The sequence below is a fragment of the Parus major genome, chromosome 3 (assembly GCF_001522545.3).
Source record: "Parus major isolate Abel chromosome 3, Parus_major1.1, whole genome shotgun sequence".
In the NCBI taxonomy this organism is placed as follows: domain Eukaryota; kingdom Metazoa; phylum Chordata; class Aves; order Passeriformes; family Paridae; genus Parus; species Parus major.
In genome coordinates this window covers 48,583,747-48,599,231 of record NC_031770.1, presented here as the reverse complement: position 1 = coordinate 48,599,231, position 15,485 = coordinate 48,583,747, and the positions used below count along the sequence as shown (strand labels likewise).

The following is a 15,485-nucleotide window of genomic DNA, read 5'->3' as shown; positions in this document are numbered from 1 at the left end:
ACTGGTTTTGTATAGCCTGAGTGGTTTTGAACTATAACGAGTTCTGAAGAAAGTCAGTTACCCTTCCTTATATTAAAGTGTCTCACAGGAATGTACAGATGCAGTTTGAGGTTGTCAGTTTGTTGGTTATCGGTTTTTAGAACGTCAGTAACAGCTTTGTGTTTCTTGTCTCTAAGTCTGAGCAGTCATGATAGAGCTTTACTCCCTTCCTCTATCTCTTTCACTGCACTGCTGAGAAGTCCTTTGTTTGAGAGATGTTTTAGGTGCTGAATTTAGGTAATGTGTGTCTAGTAATGCATATTCGGAGGTGGCTGGTGTTTTTAGTAGGTAGCCATAAGCACATGCGCTTCTCCAGAGAGAGAAGGGAAATTAACAACAGACAAGAAAGTCTCTGGGAAAAAGTATTCCTATTTCTGGCCTGAGGTATCTATTTAGACAAATCAAAGGGAAAGTCTTAAGTAAGCTAACATTTATTTGCCTCTGGTAAAAGATCACCAGCATGCATAGTCTAATTCTCTTTTTCCCATTTATACTTTTGAATTCTTGTCAGTTTAGTTTCCTTGTGCATGCAGACAAAAAAGAGGAAATTGCTATAGATGTGACTTCTGGGTCTACATTCACATTGAGCCCTTGTAGTTGACACTCTATTTGCACGCCCTTTATTGACACTACAGCAAAAGGGAGAGCAAGTGGCAAATGGTAAACTGAGAGACAGTTTAGAAAAATGAAGCCTTTGGCAGTTCTCTTTGGTCCTTTTTGAGATATCTGTTTAGATTCTTCTATTAAAAAAAATAAATCTAAAATACTCAATATATATTTATTATGAAGGCAAACAGCTTCCTTTTTCCCACCCCCCCCACTCTCATATTTCCTTTTCTTTCCCTATTCTGGTGTTGGTCACTGTTTGTCATTGATTTATCAGAACATATAGGATTCAGTCTCATCTTTGAAGTCCCATGTGCTACATGTGTCTATGTAGGTGTTTGTCTCTAGGTGTTAATAGTTGTGTACGAAGCACCATTTTTCTCCTTCATTATTTCTCTTGCCACATAGGTTTTGTATGAAGTAGTAAAAGGTAAATGCATGGTAGACTGCATGATCTCAAGTTAAATATTGCTCTTTATGTGACTATTTTCTTTATCAGATGGGGTAGACACATAAAAATTGACTTTTACAGAGACCAAAACGCTTCCGAAATTTTATGCGTGCGTGTTCCATTAAATAATATCTGACAGGAAGGAACAGCTTTTAAACATGCTATGCTTATTTTCTTTCTAGTTCATTCTTTAGTGATGGAGGCAGCTGGCAGAGACTCAGTCACAACCTTTATCTCTGTATGATCTTTATAAATAATTCCTCATCTCACTCTGAGTTTGCTCAATCATCCTGCTTATTCTTCCCATCCTATTACATGCCACAGATTATTTTTTTCCATTTCATTTTAGTGTATAAGAGTAACAGGAGTTTTTCAAGCACTGGGTGCAGAAGAAAGATGAATAAGTAATTAAATGCTACAGGAGCTGCTGATTGGCACATAAGGCTGCAGTGTGCTGAACTGATATGAGTTACAATAACATGCATCTTTACTTCCTTGAAAGAGTGCATAATGAGACCTGATTTAAATATGTTCTGTTTTTAAGAAACATCCCATGTGTTTTCTTTGAAATCAGCTTTGCCTTCATCTGTTGGAACTATTAAGCAGATCTGCTCCTTGAATTATTCTGTAGAAGTCTGTACAATTCAAATGAGAAAATGAGACTGTAAATTAGCAGTGAGTAATTTTGAAAGTCCACTTACTATGCTCAAAAAACAGTTTTAAGGTGCAGCTGAAGGAAATAAGTGCTTTCAGGATACACTAAAGAGTGTAAAAACCACAATAGCAAAAGTTTTGAAGCTTTTAAAATTTTGTAATGCCCTGGTTTTTAGGCAACTTCCCTTTCAAAAATCTTAGCTTACAAGAGTTGGGTTTTAAATTAGAAATCAGATATATCTTTAATGAAGAGAGGGCAAATGGGTTTGATTATCTTGGTGCAACAGAACAAATGGTCTCTCTATCTGGATTTCCAGAGTTGTAAAGGAAACAACATTATGTTTTACAGTAAAGGAAAGAGGAGCAAGTCAGAATGGAGAGTCAATCACTGGCTCATGGTTGAAAATCACGGAGGTGCTTTTGTTCTCTTCCCTGACAGGAGGATGGTGTTAGTGGGGTCCTGGGTTACTCCGCTGTAGTTGGCTAACTTGAGACCTCATACCTGCAAAATGAATCCTGCAGTGCTGATTGTAGTTATTGCTTTGTTTCATGCTGCATAAAATATTTCAAGAGAGTAGTTTTGTAAGCACTAGCAGACAACTTTTTTCAAAGTAAGTTTTTTTTTAAAGTATTTTTGGCTAGTATTGTTTAAAGTCAGCTATGAAACCAGTTTGTGTTGGCACTTCATCAGCACACCGTATTTTAGGTTTTCATGGCTTTTTACCCCCTCTTTTATAAGAATCAAGAATGTCTAACATTGGGGTTGGTTTTTCCAGGACTCTTGCATATCCTGGTTTATGTAGGAAGTAAGAATGGATTTGCAAATCCAACAGAGCTGTGTAAACCATAGACCTTGGATTTCATAGTCTCTCACCTGTAAGATTACTGAGAGAAATGAAGCTTTCATTTTTTAAACCATTACCTAAAGTACACAATCATTTTTCAATTTATAATTGTTGTATGAAATACAGTGGTATGAAATACTGCCCAAGTTGTGTACAGCCCCTTTTTGTATGACCAATATAGCTTAAAAATGTTATTGTGCTTTTGTAAACATAAGAAAGCATAGTATAGGGAAAAAGAAGTGTGTTCTCTCTGTGCTCAGTGTTTACTTTTTCATTTTGCATTCACATCTGCATGCTCAACACGACTCAAAAAATACTTGCATCCATGTGTTTAGCTTATTAGTGGACAGTTTTCAGTGACAAGTTATGAGATGCTTCTCAAGCTGGTGTTTTTGCCATACCTTCACCTATTTAATCTATACCAAAACTCTAATATCAATTTTCTCCCTGAAGTGCATAGCCAGCAACAGGAGGGGAGTTCTCCCTCTACTAAAACCTGTGATCCGCTCAAAGAATACAAATGCTTTCACTGTTTTATGAGTAATATCCTTGTCTGCTGAAGGAGGCACATCCATTCTGAGTAGCCACTGGAGGGGTATCTCTTGAAAAACTAAATAAACCACCAAAATATATGATTGTACTTCTTATTGTATAAAGACCTTTACAATAACCAAATTCAGTATTGCAGGTTTTATGTTCCTTGCTGGGCTTTTTATGACTTACTCTGTAGTGTTCCTCTTGATGTGATTTTTTCCAATGAAATCTTTATTTCGTTCATTCAAAGCAGATGATATTTCAGCTCAAGATCAGACTTACAAGTGGGGTTTTTTTGGTTGTTTTTTTTTTTGTTTGTTTTATTTGCAGAGAGGTTTGCAGGGACAAGAGATAGTATTACTGGTGTGCTTGGTTATCCTTGCACTGTGTACTCTCATTGCTTGTCTTGTTTACTGGCAGACACAGAGAAATATATTGAGTATTGCTAAGGAAAAGTTATGCAAGTCTGAGTGCATTATTTTTGTACCTGTGGCATAAAAAATAACCCAAAACGTAATCTAGGAAGTATGTGGTGTGCTCAAGGTACTCTATTGCTAATTGCATATTTATATTGCATAAATAATGCTGATTTTAGTAATAATATTTCAGTGTATGGTTTATTTCATGCTAAGAGAGTTCTCTGTCAAAAATATTGATAAGGATTGCCATGGATGACTTATAGCTGATGAACTGTATGTGCCAAACTCTTAAAATCCTTGTGTTGTCAACCTCAATTTGAACAACTTCAGTAGCAGGGATATTGGAGAATTAAATCCAAGGTCTCTTAGGTCAAACTTCATTGAAGTTTTATTGAGGGTCAGGAGAAACTGATGAAACACACTGTGAGGGTAAACAGGAGAGACAGTAGAAGAGATCCATTCTAACGGCTGAAATTTCTTAGCATACTCAAAATATGACATAACCTCCCTTTTCTTACATGATTTGGAAATATTTTGGAAGTTATATAGAGGGAAGAAAAGTAATTCTAAAATATTTCATATGTCAAAGTGTAGTAGTCAGCCCTCTGTTTCTGACAAAGTTTTTGAAATTAAAAATACATTATATTTTACTGATGCATTCACACAGGTTCTGCTAACCAAATATCTTTTTTAAATGGGGAATTTTTTGAGCCATAATAGTGCATTCCCTCTTTCTTGAAACAAATTCCCGGGTAGAGACTGCTTTAATGATTTGTAAACCATGAATGAGTCAAAGTGTCTTATCCTAATGTGTGCAATGTGAAATTAAAATATTGATACATACTGTGATGAACTGAAGAGATTCATCATGAATGTTGCTTTTACAATGCTTCCATTTCTGTATTTTTTTAATAAGGAGGGCTTGTTTTTTAAATGGCAATTTTCCTTACTTATTACATGTAGTATGTAAAAATCCTACAAAATCCTACAAAGAATATTGTTGCTACTCAGAAGCACACAGAGATAGATAGCACTGTTCTGAGGAGTGTTTGTGTAAATACAGCAGTTAATGGGTACTGAAAGTTGGGCTGTACAGTGCAGGTTCCTAAATGTAATGGAGGTTAGTGAGTGTGTTTTCAGTGATTGGTTTTTGTTGAGTTTATTTATTTATTTACATGTTTGTTTATATGTTTATTTTATTTGAAGCAGTAGAATGGAAGCATTTGGAAAGATGATGAAGGAATGAAGTGGGGGTGGAGGGAGGAAAAATAACGTCTAGTCTCCTGCTAAGCTAAAGTCAAGATGAGGGTGTTTTTTGTGATTGTGGCATCAAGAGACTAACAAATTAAAATGATAAGACAGCATTTGTCATGCTTTTTTGGTATCTGTTTTCCAAGCTTTTCTGTGGCAGAACACTCATTTTATTATATAGTGTTGTCAACACTGACTAACTGCTTTTTTCTATCTGGAATGAGGCCTTTGCAAATTGTGACAGCAAAATAAGCCTTGACTTTTTAATTAGAACTAAAAAAAATACATTGTAAATAATAAACATAGCATTCTAATAATATTTAAAGTATCTTCTTTTGTGTTTCTGTGTGTAGAAAATAATACAAATAAAACAGGAAAAGCAGTTCCTTCTAAGTGCGACAGATTTATGCTTTATACTTGAAGAAAACGCTTCCTAAGAAACTTAACACCTGACTACTTATAACCCTTTTTTTTCCCTAAAGGTTGGTTGCACTTAAGCCTTCAATAAAATCATAAATATTGGAGTGCAAAATATCCCGAAATTAATTTCCACCTCCGTGAAAAAATCTTACATAGAAATTGATTTTTTCTTTCTGTATATAAGTTTCAAAGAGGTTTTGAATAATAAAGATCAATATATTTTTTGAGTAATTTAAAAGATAGCTTTTTCACAATATGTTATCACAATAAAATTTCTGATACATGTTTTCTAAAAATATTAGTAAATAGTGGACAGAAACAAGATGTTTCATTTTCTAGGGAATGTTAAAAACCAATTCTTCTTAGCATTTTGTAAAATAATTTTCTGAAGCCTCAGTAGATGCAGTTTGCCTTTATTCCAGCTATCAAAAAAGTTAAGTCTGTTGTAGTAATCTACTATATGTTGGCAATCCTGTTGAAAGCAATAAACCCATTAAATTTACTTATTAATAGAATTACAATGTAGTAGTTTCACTTTGTTAGGCTTTCTTTAAACTTACCTTTCATCACCTTTCTTGTATTCCTTCCTTCAAGTCAATTTCCTAACAATTACCCATCCAGCCTGAATGTCTTGCTGCTTCTGTTTTATATAATTTGCATTTTATCTTGCAGTCTGAATAATGTTGGCTATTACTCACTCACTGGGCAGGTGTGGTTGAGGAGATGAAAACAGAGAAAACGATATAGTTCACAAGGTCAAGTTACAAATGCATTCTTCTTTCCCTTCCCAAAAGGCACTCAGGCGTGAACTGAAGGATAAAGAGCAAACCATTCTCAATGCTGTGGACCAGGCACGAGTTTTCCTTGCTGACCAACCAATTGAGGGGCCTGAGGAACCAAGGAGGAGCTTGCATTCAAAAACAGGTCAGAAAGTACTCACTTCTGGGGAGGGTCAAAAAAGAGAAAAGGACTTGCATGTCTCTAGTACATCTTTTATACCCCAGTTACCTGCTCAGACCTCAGAATTTTCTGAATGGCATCCTCATGGCTTTTATTTCGATGTTTTAGAGTTACTTCTCTGCTGTGTAAGTACTTATATTTTAATGGAAGAAGTAGAAACAGCTCTTCTACCTATTCCAGTTTTTGGTTCAAAATACTAATGATAGTTCTGTTCTTTTTTCTTAACATATAACATATGAACCTTAAATGTAGTCAGAATAGTATAGAAAGTAATAGTACAGAAAAGTAATAGGATTCCCGTTCAAACATCCATGTGTCTATTGCAAAGTTTTACTCCACTAGTAGAAGTAAGCATTATTTATTGGTGTATCTCATTAGAAGCAAAATCAGCTTTAGGAAGGCAGTCATTACAGAATCCTAAAGATTTGAATGTTAGGTGAATCATTGCTAAGGAATGGAACCACAGCTATCCTAGAAACTATTTTTGCACAGTGTTTGTTGAGATATTACTCTAAATATTAGAGACCTACAAGAAGGTAATAATTTTTCTCCACTCTCCCACAACCACAAAATAGGAAATTATCTCTATAAGTTCTACAATTATATCTCTAATATAAGCTACTGCATTATAAAGTCTTGCTTTTAGTTACACAAGAACTGTTCTTGGAAAATGTAATAATCTGCTTTTGCAGAACTATCAGTTGCTGTAAGATGTGAACAATTTACTGTTCTGTATAATTTACGAAATTATAATATATCTGCTTTTATCAGGAGTTAGTTTTTTTATTTCCATACATCATCTTACACATTTCCCTTGCAAACTTCTTAAAATTGTTCCGTGGAAACAACTAATCTTTCCTGCATTCATCATCCACAAATTTTTAAGTGGTTTCATATTCCCTAGTTCAACTTTGTGATAAAGTTTGAATAGCTGGTGATTAAAGCCAGTGAACCATTTATCTCATTGATTAGTTCTGCTGGTACCTTAGCTTTACTTCTGTTTTGAACTCTTGACTCCCAAAAGTACTCAGTTTCTCTTTGCTCTCAAACCCATTTTCTATATGGCATCTCTGATGTTTTAGTTGGTCTAAATCACAAGCAGCCTTGCATTTGAAAGGTAAGGATGATCTCTGTTCATTCTTCCATACAGAAGTTTGAAATTGCAGATTGTATCCTCAAAAACATAGAACCTCTCAGCGCAAATGATGCCAGTACATAAAACCTTACCAATGTACAATGTTCATTTTCTAGCAGGATTTGACATCAGTGATCTGGTCAGTGTTGTTTATGGGAAACTGCAAGAGCAAACTTCAGATGATAAGATGCATCATAAATTCTTGCTATCCAGTCTGTTATGATGAAAATTATTATTATTTTGTGCTACACCAATGGCAGTGAGAACAATGTAACAGGGAATTTGATGATCATGGTAAACTGCATAGCAATAATAGCCATGGTCTGCAAGTGATGTGTGCATGTCTCTGGTCTAGTCATCTTATTTGGAAACCAATCATGTTCAGACTGGGAAGCCTCATACACATGTACTGAACTTCCTTTCCTCCTTCTTCACATGTTACACTTCCATGGACTTTTTTTTGAGCGTGTGATGGGTTAGTCCTGACTACCAGCCAAACTCCCACCCATCCACTTATGTCTTCCATTGCAGTGGAATGGAGGCAGGAGATGGGAAGAGCATGAGTGAGAAAGCTTATGGGTCAGGATGGGGATCAGATGGGTCAGCTTGGGGAAAACAAACTATTTATTGCCATTTAAAACAACTAATAAATACTGAGTTGGTTTGTAGTGGTAAAAAACCTCACAAACATTAAAGCCATGGCTTTCCTCACACCTTTCCCAGGCTCAGATTTACTCCCTCATTCCTGTCTCTTCACCCCCCTTGTTGAGACGCTGATCATGCTCAGAGAGGCAACAAGTGGCACGAGAGGGTGGGAAGGTGGTGACTCCGTGGTTAGCCTAGCAGTTTCTTTCTCCTGCTTCTTTCCTCTCATGCCTTTCCTCTGTGTGCTGTCTTTGTGGGGAACATCTGCCTTACCATGGGGTTGCTCCTCCTCCTGTGACTTCAGTGTTTCTCCTCTGTTTCTCCTTTTGGTTCTCCCCTCCTCTCTGGTGTTTAGTGTTTCTTAAACACACTTTCCCTGAGGTGCTGCAGCGTGGCAGAGGGTCTCAGTGTGCCCCATGGTGAGTTGATTAGAGCCTGCTGCTCCTGGCACAGGGCAGCCCCAGCCTCTTTTCTTCCAGAGACTCCTGTGGAGCTCCCGCTGCTGACAGTGGACACTCAAACCCTCTGCAGAACAAGCCTGCACTTTCTTTGAATCATTTTGTCTGAGCTCATATGTATATATATAAATAACCTGTTAATTTTCACCTAGGAGCGAGTCTAGTAATTTTTTTTTCTGACAACTGATGCCACCAATCTCCAGAAAACTTAATCTCTGAACTAAAAGACAGAATTTTTCTTCAGATTAACCATTTTCAGTGAAGAGTGTGGGCTGTAGTTTGTTTCTAGGATGTTAATTTTTTATTTTTTTTTTCTGTCAGTCTCTTGGTCACTGGTATTCTCTGTAGTTGATTAAAGTTAACTTGTTAACTTCAGTGAAGTCCGCTTCATGTTGATAAAGGTGGAGTGTGGTTATGGATTCTAAACTGAGTCTGTTTTCTAAAAATATTGACAAACAGTCAATACTGTACAGTCTTGATTTGAACATTGCTTTGGCTGGTTCTGTAATAGAAAACAGCAAAACTATTTTACTAACTCAAACTTGCATTAATTAGAAATCACAGTTTCTTCAGGTTATTTCTTACTTTGTATAAGGGTTGTTACGGGGAAATGGTCAGCTAATCTGAAGATGATAAAGGTTATAAAATTGCTCAATCTGATTTTTTTAAATCAATATTTTTTATTATTTTCTCCTTCACCACACATCTTTACACTCCAGGGAGGGCCTTGTTGACAGGGCAAGGAGTGAGACATATTTAGGGGAAAACTGATAAGAATCAGTTTTGAACTTGTCTGACTGAGACGTGTTTGAAGGACTTGTGCACATATACATTTATTGTTCCATCCAAAGAGAACATTAGTTACAGGATGCCTTATGATAACCCATTATTGTCTGTAATGGTCTTGTTAATTTCAAACATACGGCAAAAACATAGATTCAGGCTGTGAGTAAGCCCTGCTTTCTTCTTTCCCATCTTCACCTTATACTTGTGTTGGCCTTCTACTGTACCAGAGAGTAACTGGCACATTCAGACAGAGTTCTCTATCTTCCAGGAAACTACTTTCTTAGTTAATTATATCTCCCATCTGTCTTTTCTTCTGCTTTTGTTTTACCATGTTTCTGTAGAGAGGCCCCATCACAAAAAAGCAAGCTTCACAGTCTTCCTGTATTTGAGCTGCCTCAGCATCTGTGTGGAGCTGATTGATAAGCCAGCAGGCCAGCTACTGAGTTTTATGGATAGACAGGTTAAAGAAATTGAAAATGCTCATTTTTTAGCTTTTTAAAAAAATATTTGTCCATAGTATAGGATAAAACTTTGATCTAAAGATGTTAGTTAGAATTCTCTATGGCATAGTTGCAGCTGGCTTCTTAAATCCATTAAGATTAAGGTTACAGGCCATTGGAAAGACAAAGGAAAGCAGATTTCATATTTTATGTCCCCAGGATTCTGTGAATTGATGATAAAGCATTACTGAAATTCTGTTCTTACAGTTCCACTGAAGCAGTGGAACATCCTAGCAGATTATCACAGACTACTACACAGATTCTCATTGTAATAGTGAATGTTTTTGGCAGTCTGCAGTGTTGTCCAACTACTTTAGTAACTTAGTTTTCTTAGCACAGTTAGATCCCTAGCTTTGAAAGCTGCTATTTGGTAGCAGAGGTTTTTGTGATAAACACAGCATTTAAAAGTAAGTATTTACCATCTGTTTTCTCCTATTAATTGAATATAAAGACCCATAAATCACATCTGTGTTATAAAATAAATATATTAATATGTATCAGTGAATTGTATACAGATACTTTATTTAAGCTTATAGAAGGACAATATCTTTACCTGTTTCAGGCATAAATGAAAGGTGAACTTTTTTACTTTTTTACTGCCACTGACCACATTTAGGTAAATTTCTCTGCCATAATTTTTCCTTTTGTAAGGAAGATCTCACTGAAAATAGGCAATTTACTCTTTTCTAATATACAACAGGTATATAGCAGGCAGCATATTTGTAGTATATAGCAGGTAGCATTTCTATTCCCAATCACCTGTGTTTGTTCTCTAGTTATCACACACCACTGGCATTTTTTTTTTTCCTCTGCTTTGCAGTTGGACTGAGTATGAAGTCTTGACTGTAAATTAGAAGTGCTTAGGAGAATGAAGAGGATGTAGCCCACTGGAAGTCATTGGAATCATATCCAGAAACTACTTACACTATTTTCAACATTGCTGCTTTTGTTTTAGTTGGAGCTCATTCACTCATGACTTTTAAGAGTTTCTTCCTATGATAAGAGAAATGTGCAGTTACCCATGGGAGAAGACACAGCTTGGTGATACTGTAACATTACTGTTATAGTTGCATTTTTCTGGGATAGTGTCAGGAACATACTGAAACTGAACTCATACCCGGTTTCTGTTCCTGGATCAACATGAAGTTTGGGTTTCCACTATGCAAAAGTGTTGTTATCTTGTTTTGGATCACACCAACAAACAAACAAATAACAAAATGGTGGCATGCTTGCAGTGAGAAGGTGACACCCTCTCCTCCCTATATCAACAATTGTAATACAAATTGTGATTGCATTGTGGGTTAACTTTTGTTTGTTCATCAAGATTAATGTGGGCTAACAAGATTTGAAAAAAGTCTTAAAAGAAAAAACAGAATAAATGTGTAGAATTGGTGGGCAGAAACTCCAGTTGTGATCCAAACAACTCCCTGTTACTTTTTTGTCCGGAAAAAAGCGACTTCTCAACAGCATTTTATTTTGTGTAAATTACTTATAATATGCTTTTCTGTATATGTTGCTATGGGACAACAGTTGCATACAAGAGGCATAGTAAGGTAGCTTTTGCAACTATAACTGTGCATTTACTTTGACATTCATCTGACCTTTGTAAAGCAAAAAACTTACATCCCACACCGTTTTCTGTCTGTTGCCTCCTTACCCTCCTCCACCACATTAGCAACTCCAAGCTCAGTCAGTTGTAATGATTTTAAAGACAGTCTATCAGTAAATGGAAGATTGTCTGTCTCATCTGACTTCTGACAAAAATGGTACTTTCATCTTTCCATGATTGTGTCTAATTTATTCATAGGCAACACTTGAATTTTAATCACAAGAGTACTGTGATAAACCTTTTCCAGGGCTTTTATATAGGACTGAATAGAAGGCCAGTTGGCTTCGTTTCAGTGCATGTCACGTCTCTGCTCCTTCTTTTGTTCTCTTTTTTTTGCATTATAGTTTCCTCTGCTTGCTTTTATGTAGAAGGGGAATCCTCTGAGACTGTCTATGTTTGTTTGTCATTACTGAAGCAACTCTTCCCCGATGAAAGAAGCTTCCCAGGAGTTTTTTTCAGCAAGGACCCCCTGGGCAGTAGACAGCAGCACCTGTTGGGGATGTTTTAGAGTTTTCTTTTCAGCTTTCTGGCTGTCTGGGTCTTGCTCAGTCTCAGACTGAAGGTTTTCCATGTTTGCTGTGTTGTGTGGGTTCTAGACCCATAAGCCTGAAATTTGTGAGAAATAATGCACCAAAAGCTTGATTCTTTTTCAGCCAATAGCTTCATAGAACATTTGTAGGTTTGGAAAAGCTATTTAAACCAGCCTTTTTGGACTTTGGTGTTAACACAAAAACCAATGTCGTGCTGCAGAACCACGTCCCCCGTGGTACGTAGTATACCTTGGGTTTTGCCACTGAGTATGAAGAGACACCCTGGTGCCACAGTGAAAGGTGGCAGTGAGAGATCCAGGAACAAAGCACTGTCCTTACTCTTTCTACCTGCAATGATCCAAAGATTACCTACTGAAGTTTCCAGGAAGGAAGGAAGATCTTATATTGCCTTTTGCTGTGCCTCCAAAAGTAACAAATTGGCAGTAAGCTGCTTTTACTTTGTGGGTATTATATGGAAATAAGGAATAATTTTGTGTCTTCTGATCAACGTCTGTGTTGTCCATAGGAGTGATTGGGGTTTATTTCAGTTACAGCAAGGTGGACTGTCTTCTACTTTGTACCTGCTAAAATAAGTTATCAGTTGACACTGGAAATACTGACTGTTTTGAGTGTGTATTTCAGGAGCACTATCTGCTTAACTAGACAAAAATAAGAAATAACAATTCTTTCCCTCTGCAGAACTGACCCCTGAGGAGAAAGCCTTGAAGATTGCCAAAGCTATGCGTAAGCAGTCATCGGAGGTAAAAGAGAAATGGGAGAACCTAAATGCCAGTGCCAGTATCTGGCAGAAGCAAGTGGACAAAGCATTAGAAAAACTGAAAGACCTTCAGTGTGCCATGGATGACCTTGATGCGGATTTGAAGGAGGCTGAAAATGTGAGGAATGGCTGGAAACCTGTAGGAGATTTACTCATAGATTCGTTACCAGATCACATTGAGAAAACTATGGTAAGTACAGAACTCCTGGAAAATATTTCATTTGTTTGTGTGTTAGACCTCTCCATTCCAGTCCCTCTGGTTTATGAGGTGTTTGTACACTGTATGCTGAAATTCTCAAGTGCAGTCTAAAGTCTTTAAAGAAGAAGAAATCTGAAGTCTCAAATAAAGTCCACTGCTGGGCCACATTCCCAGTGTTTGCTGGGATTACATATTCACATAGATCTGCTTGGCCACCAAGTGTGCATTTCTTGTTAGAAAAACATCTAGAGCTTTTTTAATCATACAGAAATAGTTTTAATTTCTGTTCCTTAACTTTCACAAATTTAACATGTCTATTGTCTGGTTTTGTTCATATGAGTGAATATTTGCATTTGGTTTTACTTTAGCCTGGTTTCTTATCAGGATTATTTCAAATTGATGAACACATACTAGCCTATAGTGTTGTTGTGGGCAAACCAGGTTTTGCTGCCTGGGTTCAATGCAGAGCTCAGCATCCCAAGGCATAGCTGCTTTGATGGGTAGTAGTCATCCCCTGCCAAACTTTGTGTATTGGGTAGGGTCCTAGTAATGCAGAGCTCCCCAAGAAGGAATATCTTCTGAAAATTAACATTGTCCAGAAAAGCTGACTGGAAAGAGTACAGTGCAGTGAATGTGATGGATTCCAGGAGAGTATGTGGGTATGCACATGTAGGTAGAGAAGATTGCTATTTTATGGAAAATTCAGCATTTACTGGTAAGCTTCTGTTTCACAAACACAGATTTTCAGTTTTTAAGCTTAAGAATGAAAATGGAAAATCATAAGAAGACCCTGTGGTTGTGTACCCGATCATCCATGTCTTCAGCATAGGATGCTGGTGTTAGAAGAATAAAATGGGTTGTGCAACCAGGTTTCTGTAGATATTCTCTCTGTGTATACAGTGTCTGAATTCACAGGGCTGCATTGTTTCACATATAGCATTGTAAGCATCCTCATTCTCCAAATTATTATATTGTTACTTTCAAGGTTAATGAAACTGAAATCTTTAAAACAAAGGCAGGCAAAGCTGAGCTAATATCCACAGTGCTGTTGATTTCAAAAGAGTAATTAATCTCTTCCGTCTTCTCTTTATATTTTAATATAGATACTAAAGCAAGAAATAAGATGCTAATGCTGAATAGCTCCTTGTTCTCATGCTAAGAAGTGATTTGTCATATCTTAATGGCTTTTTCTCTAAAGTAGATGAAAGCAAAGTCTTTCAGATTTTCATTGCTGTGGAAAAACTGTAACATCTGCTGAAGCAATAGGGGCCTACTGGCTGTCCAGAAGCCCAGTGTTTCTTTCTTGACAGTGTGTTCCTTCTGTTCCTTGGCCTCATGAGAGTGATTTTTGAAGGGAGGGAAATAATTGAATTTTCCTAAGAAAATAGTTTCTTTACAGCTGTTTTAAACTTGTTTCATAATGTTTAATCAAGCTGTTTATAGGATTGAACACTTAAGATCTTACTGTAATTCTCACAGTAAGAAAGACATTTGATGCATCTTTTTAGCTGTAACTAAAACTTGCATCAATTTTGTCTTAAATCTGTATTTAGTTTGATTTGATTCAATAAACCTTTTACTTCTTTTTAGTCATTGTAATAGCTTTACTCTCTGGTTCTAATCAGGTAAAACATTGTACTCCTTTTCCTTAGAAGATACATTCCTGCATGCTTTGCTAGTTCAATAATGGTTTTTAAATTGAATTTTTGTCAGCTGCTTAATACTTGGAAACTATAGCTACTGAACACATTTTTTCTTAAGAACACTTGCCAGGCTGTATGCTGCTAAAGCTCCTAATACAGCGTTGTGTATTTCCTTTTGCAAAGAAAAGCTCTAAAGCCATACAGCACCACAAAAAAAAAAAATTAAATTATTTTAGGGGTGCAGCTTGCTTATGGGCGTTTCAGTAAGCCTCATACTGTTTTTTCCTTCAACATGATACAAGTGATACAATAAGAATATTGAAGTGAGTGAATTTTCTTTGCTGAGAACTGACTTGTGTGCAGTTGTTTAGCATAAACTGCCACATTGGGCAGGTCAGCACCATGGGGAATTTACAGTGGCTTTTGTGCTGCTCAGATACCAATTGAACATAAGTGTATGCTTCTTTCAGGCTTTTAGAGAAGAAATTGCTCCCATCAACTTAAAAGTTAAAACAGTGAATGATTTGTCCAGCCAGCTGTCTCCACTTGACCTTTATCCATCTTTAAAGATGTCTCGTCAACTGGATGATCTTAATATGCGGTGGAAACTCTTACAGGTATTCTTCTAATATGTGCAGTAGGTGTGTGGGGAGGGATATTTCTCACTCTCTTAAAAGATTCACTTATTTATTCATTACCTCTTTCACTCAGGTGTTATTCTGTTAGTACCAATGCAACAAAAGGAGCTGCCTTCCCTGCTGTAGCTTGGCCAAAAGCTTTTTCTTTCAATCAATTTCTGCAGTTTATTCAAAGAGGAAATCTCATTAAAGCATGGGGAATAGTGGGAACTATTGCTACATGGTTTTTTTTGTATGTCTTGTAGCAGTAGATTTTACTGCATAAATCTGTGTCACCAAAAACTTGTGTAAAAATTTATGTTGTTTCCAGCTTGTGTGAAAGCTGGTTTATTTTGTCTTTGAATGTTCAGTTTCTGTAGGAAATTTCACTTAAAGTGATTTAAAT

At 36.6% G+C, this 15,485-nt stretch overlaps 1 protein-coding gene across 5 annotated transcripts in view; it reads left to right on the top strand.

Annotated features, from left to right (window-relative positions):
• UTRN (utrophin) overlaps positions 1–15,485 on the top strand; it is a 339,710-nt gene that overhangs the window by 252,477 nt on the left and 71,748 nt on the right. For all 5 annotated transcript variants that reach the window (XM_015621645.2, XM_015621646.1, XM_015621643.1 and 2 more), the window contains 3 exons: positions 6,014–6,143; positions 12,542–12,810; positions 14,933–15,079. In XM_015621645.2, coding sequence (XP_015477131.1) covers positions 6,014–6,143; positions 12,542–12,810; positions 14,933–15,079 — 546 coding nt within the window. The remainder of the gene's footprint in view (positions 1–6,013; positions 6,144–12,541; positions 12,811–14,932; positions 15,080–15,485) is intronic.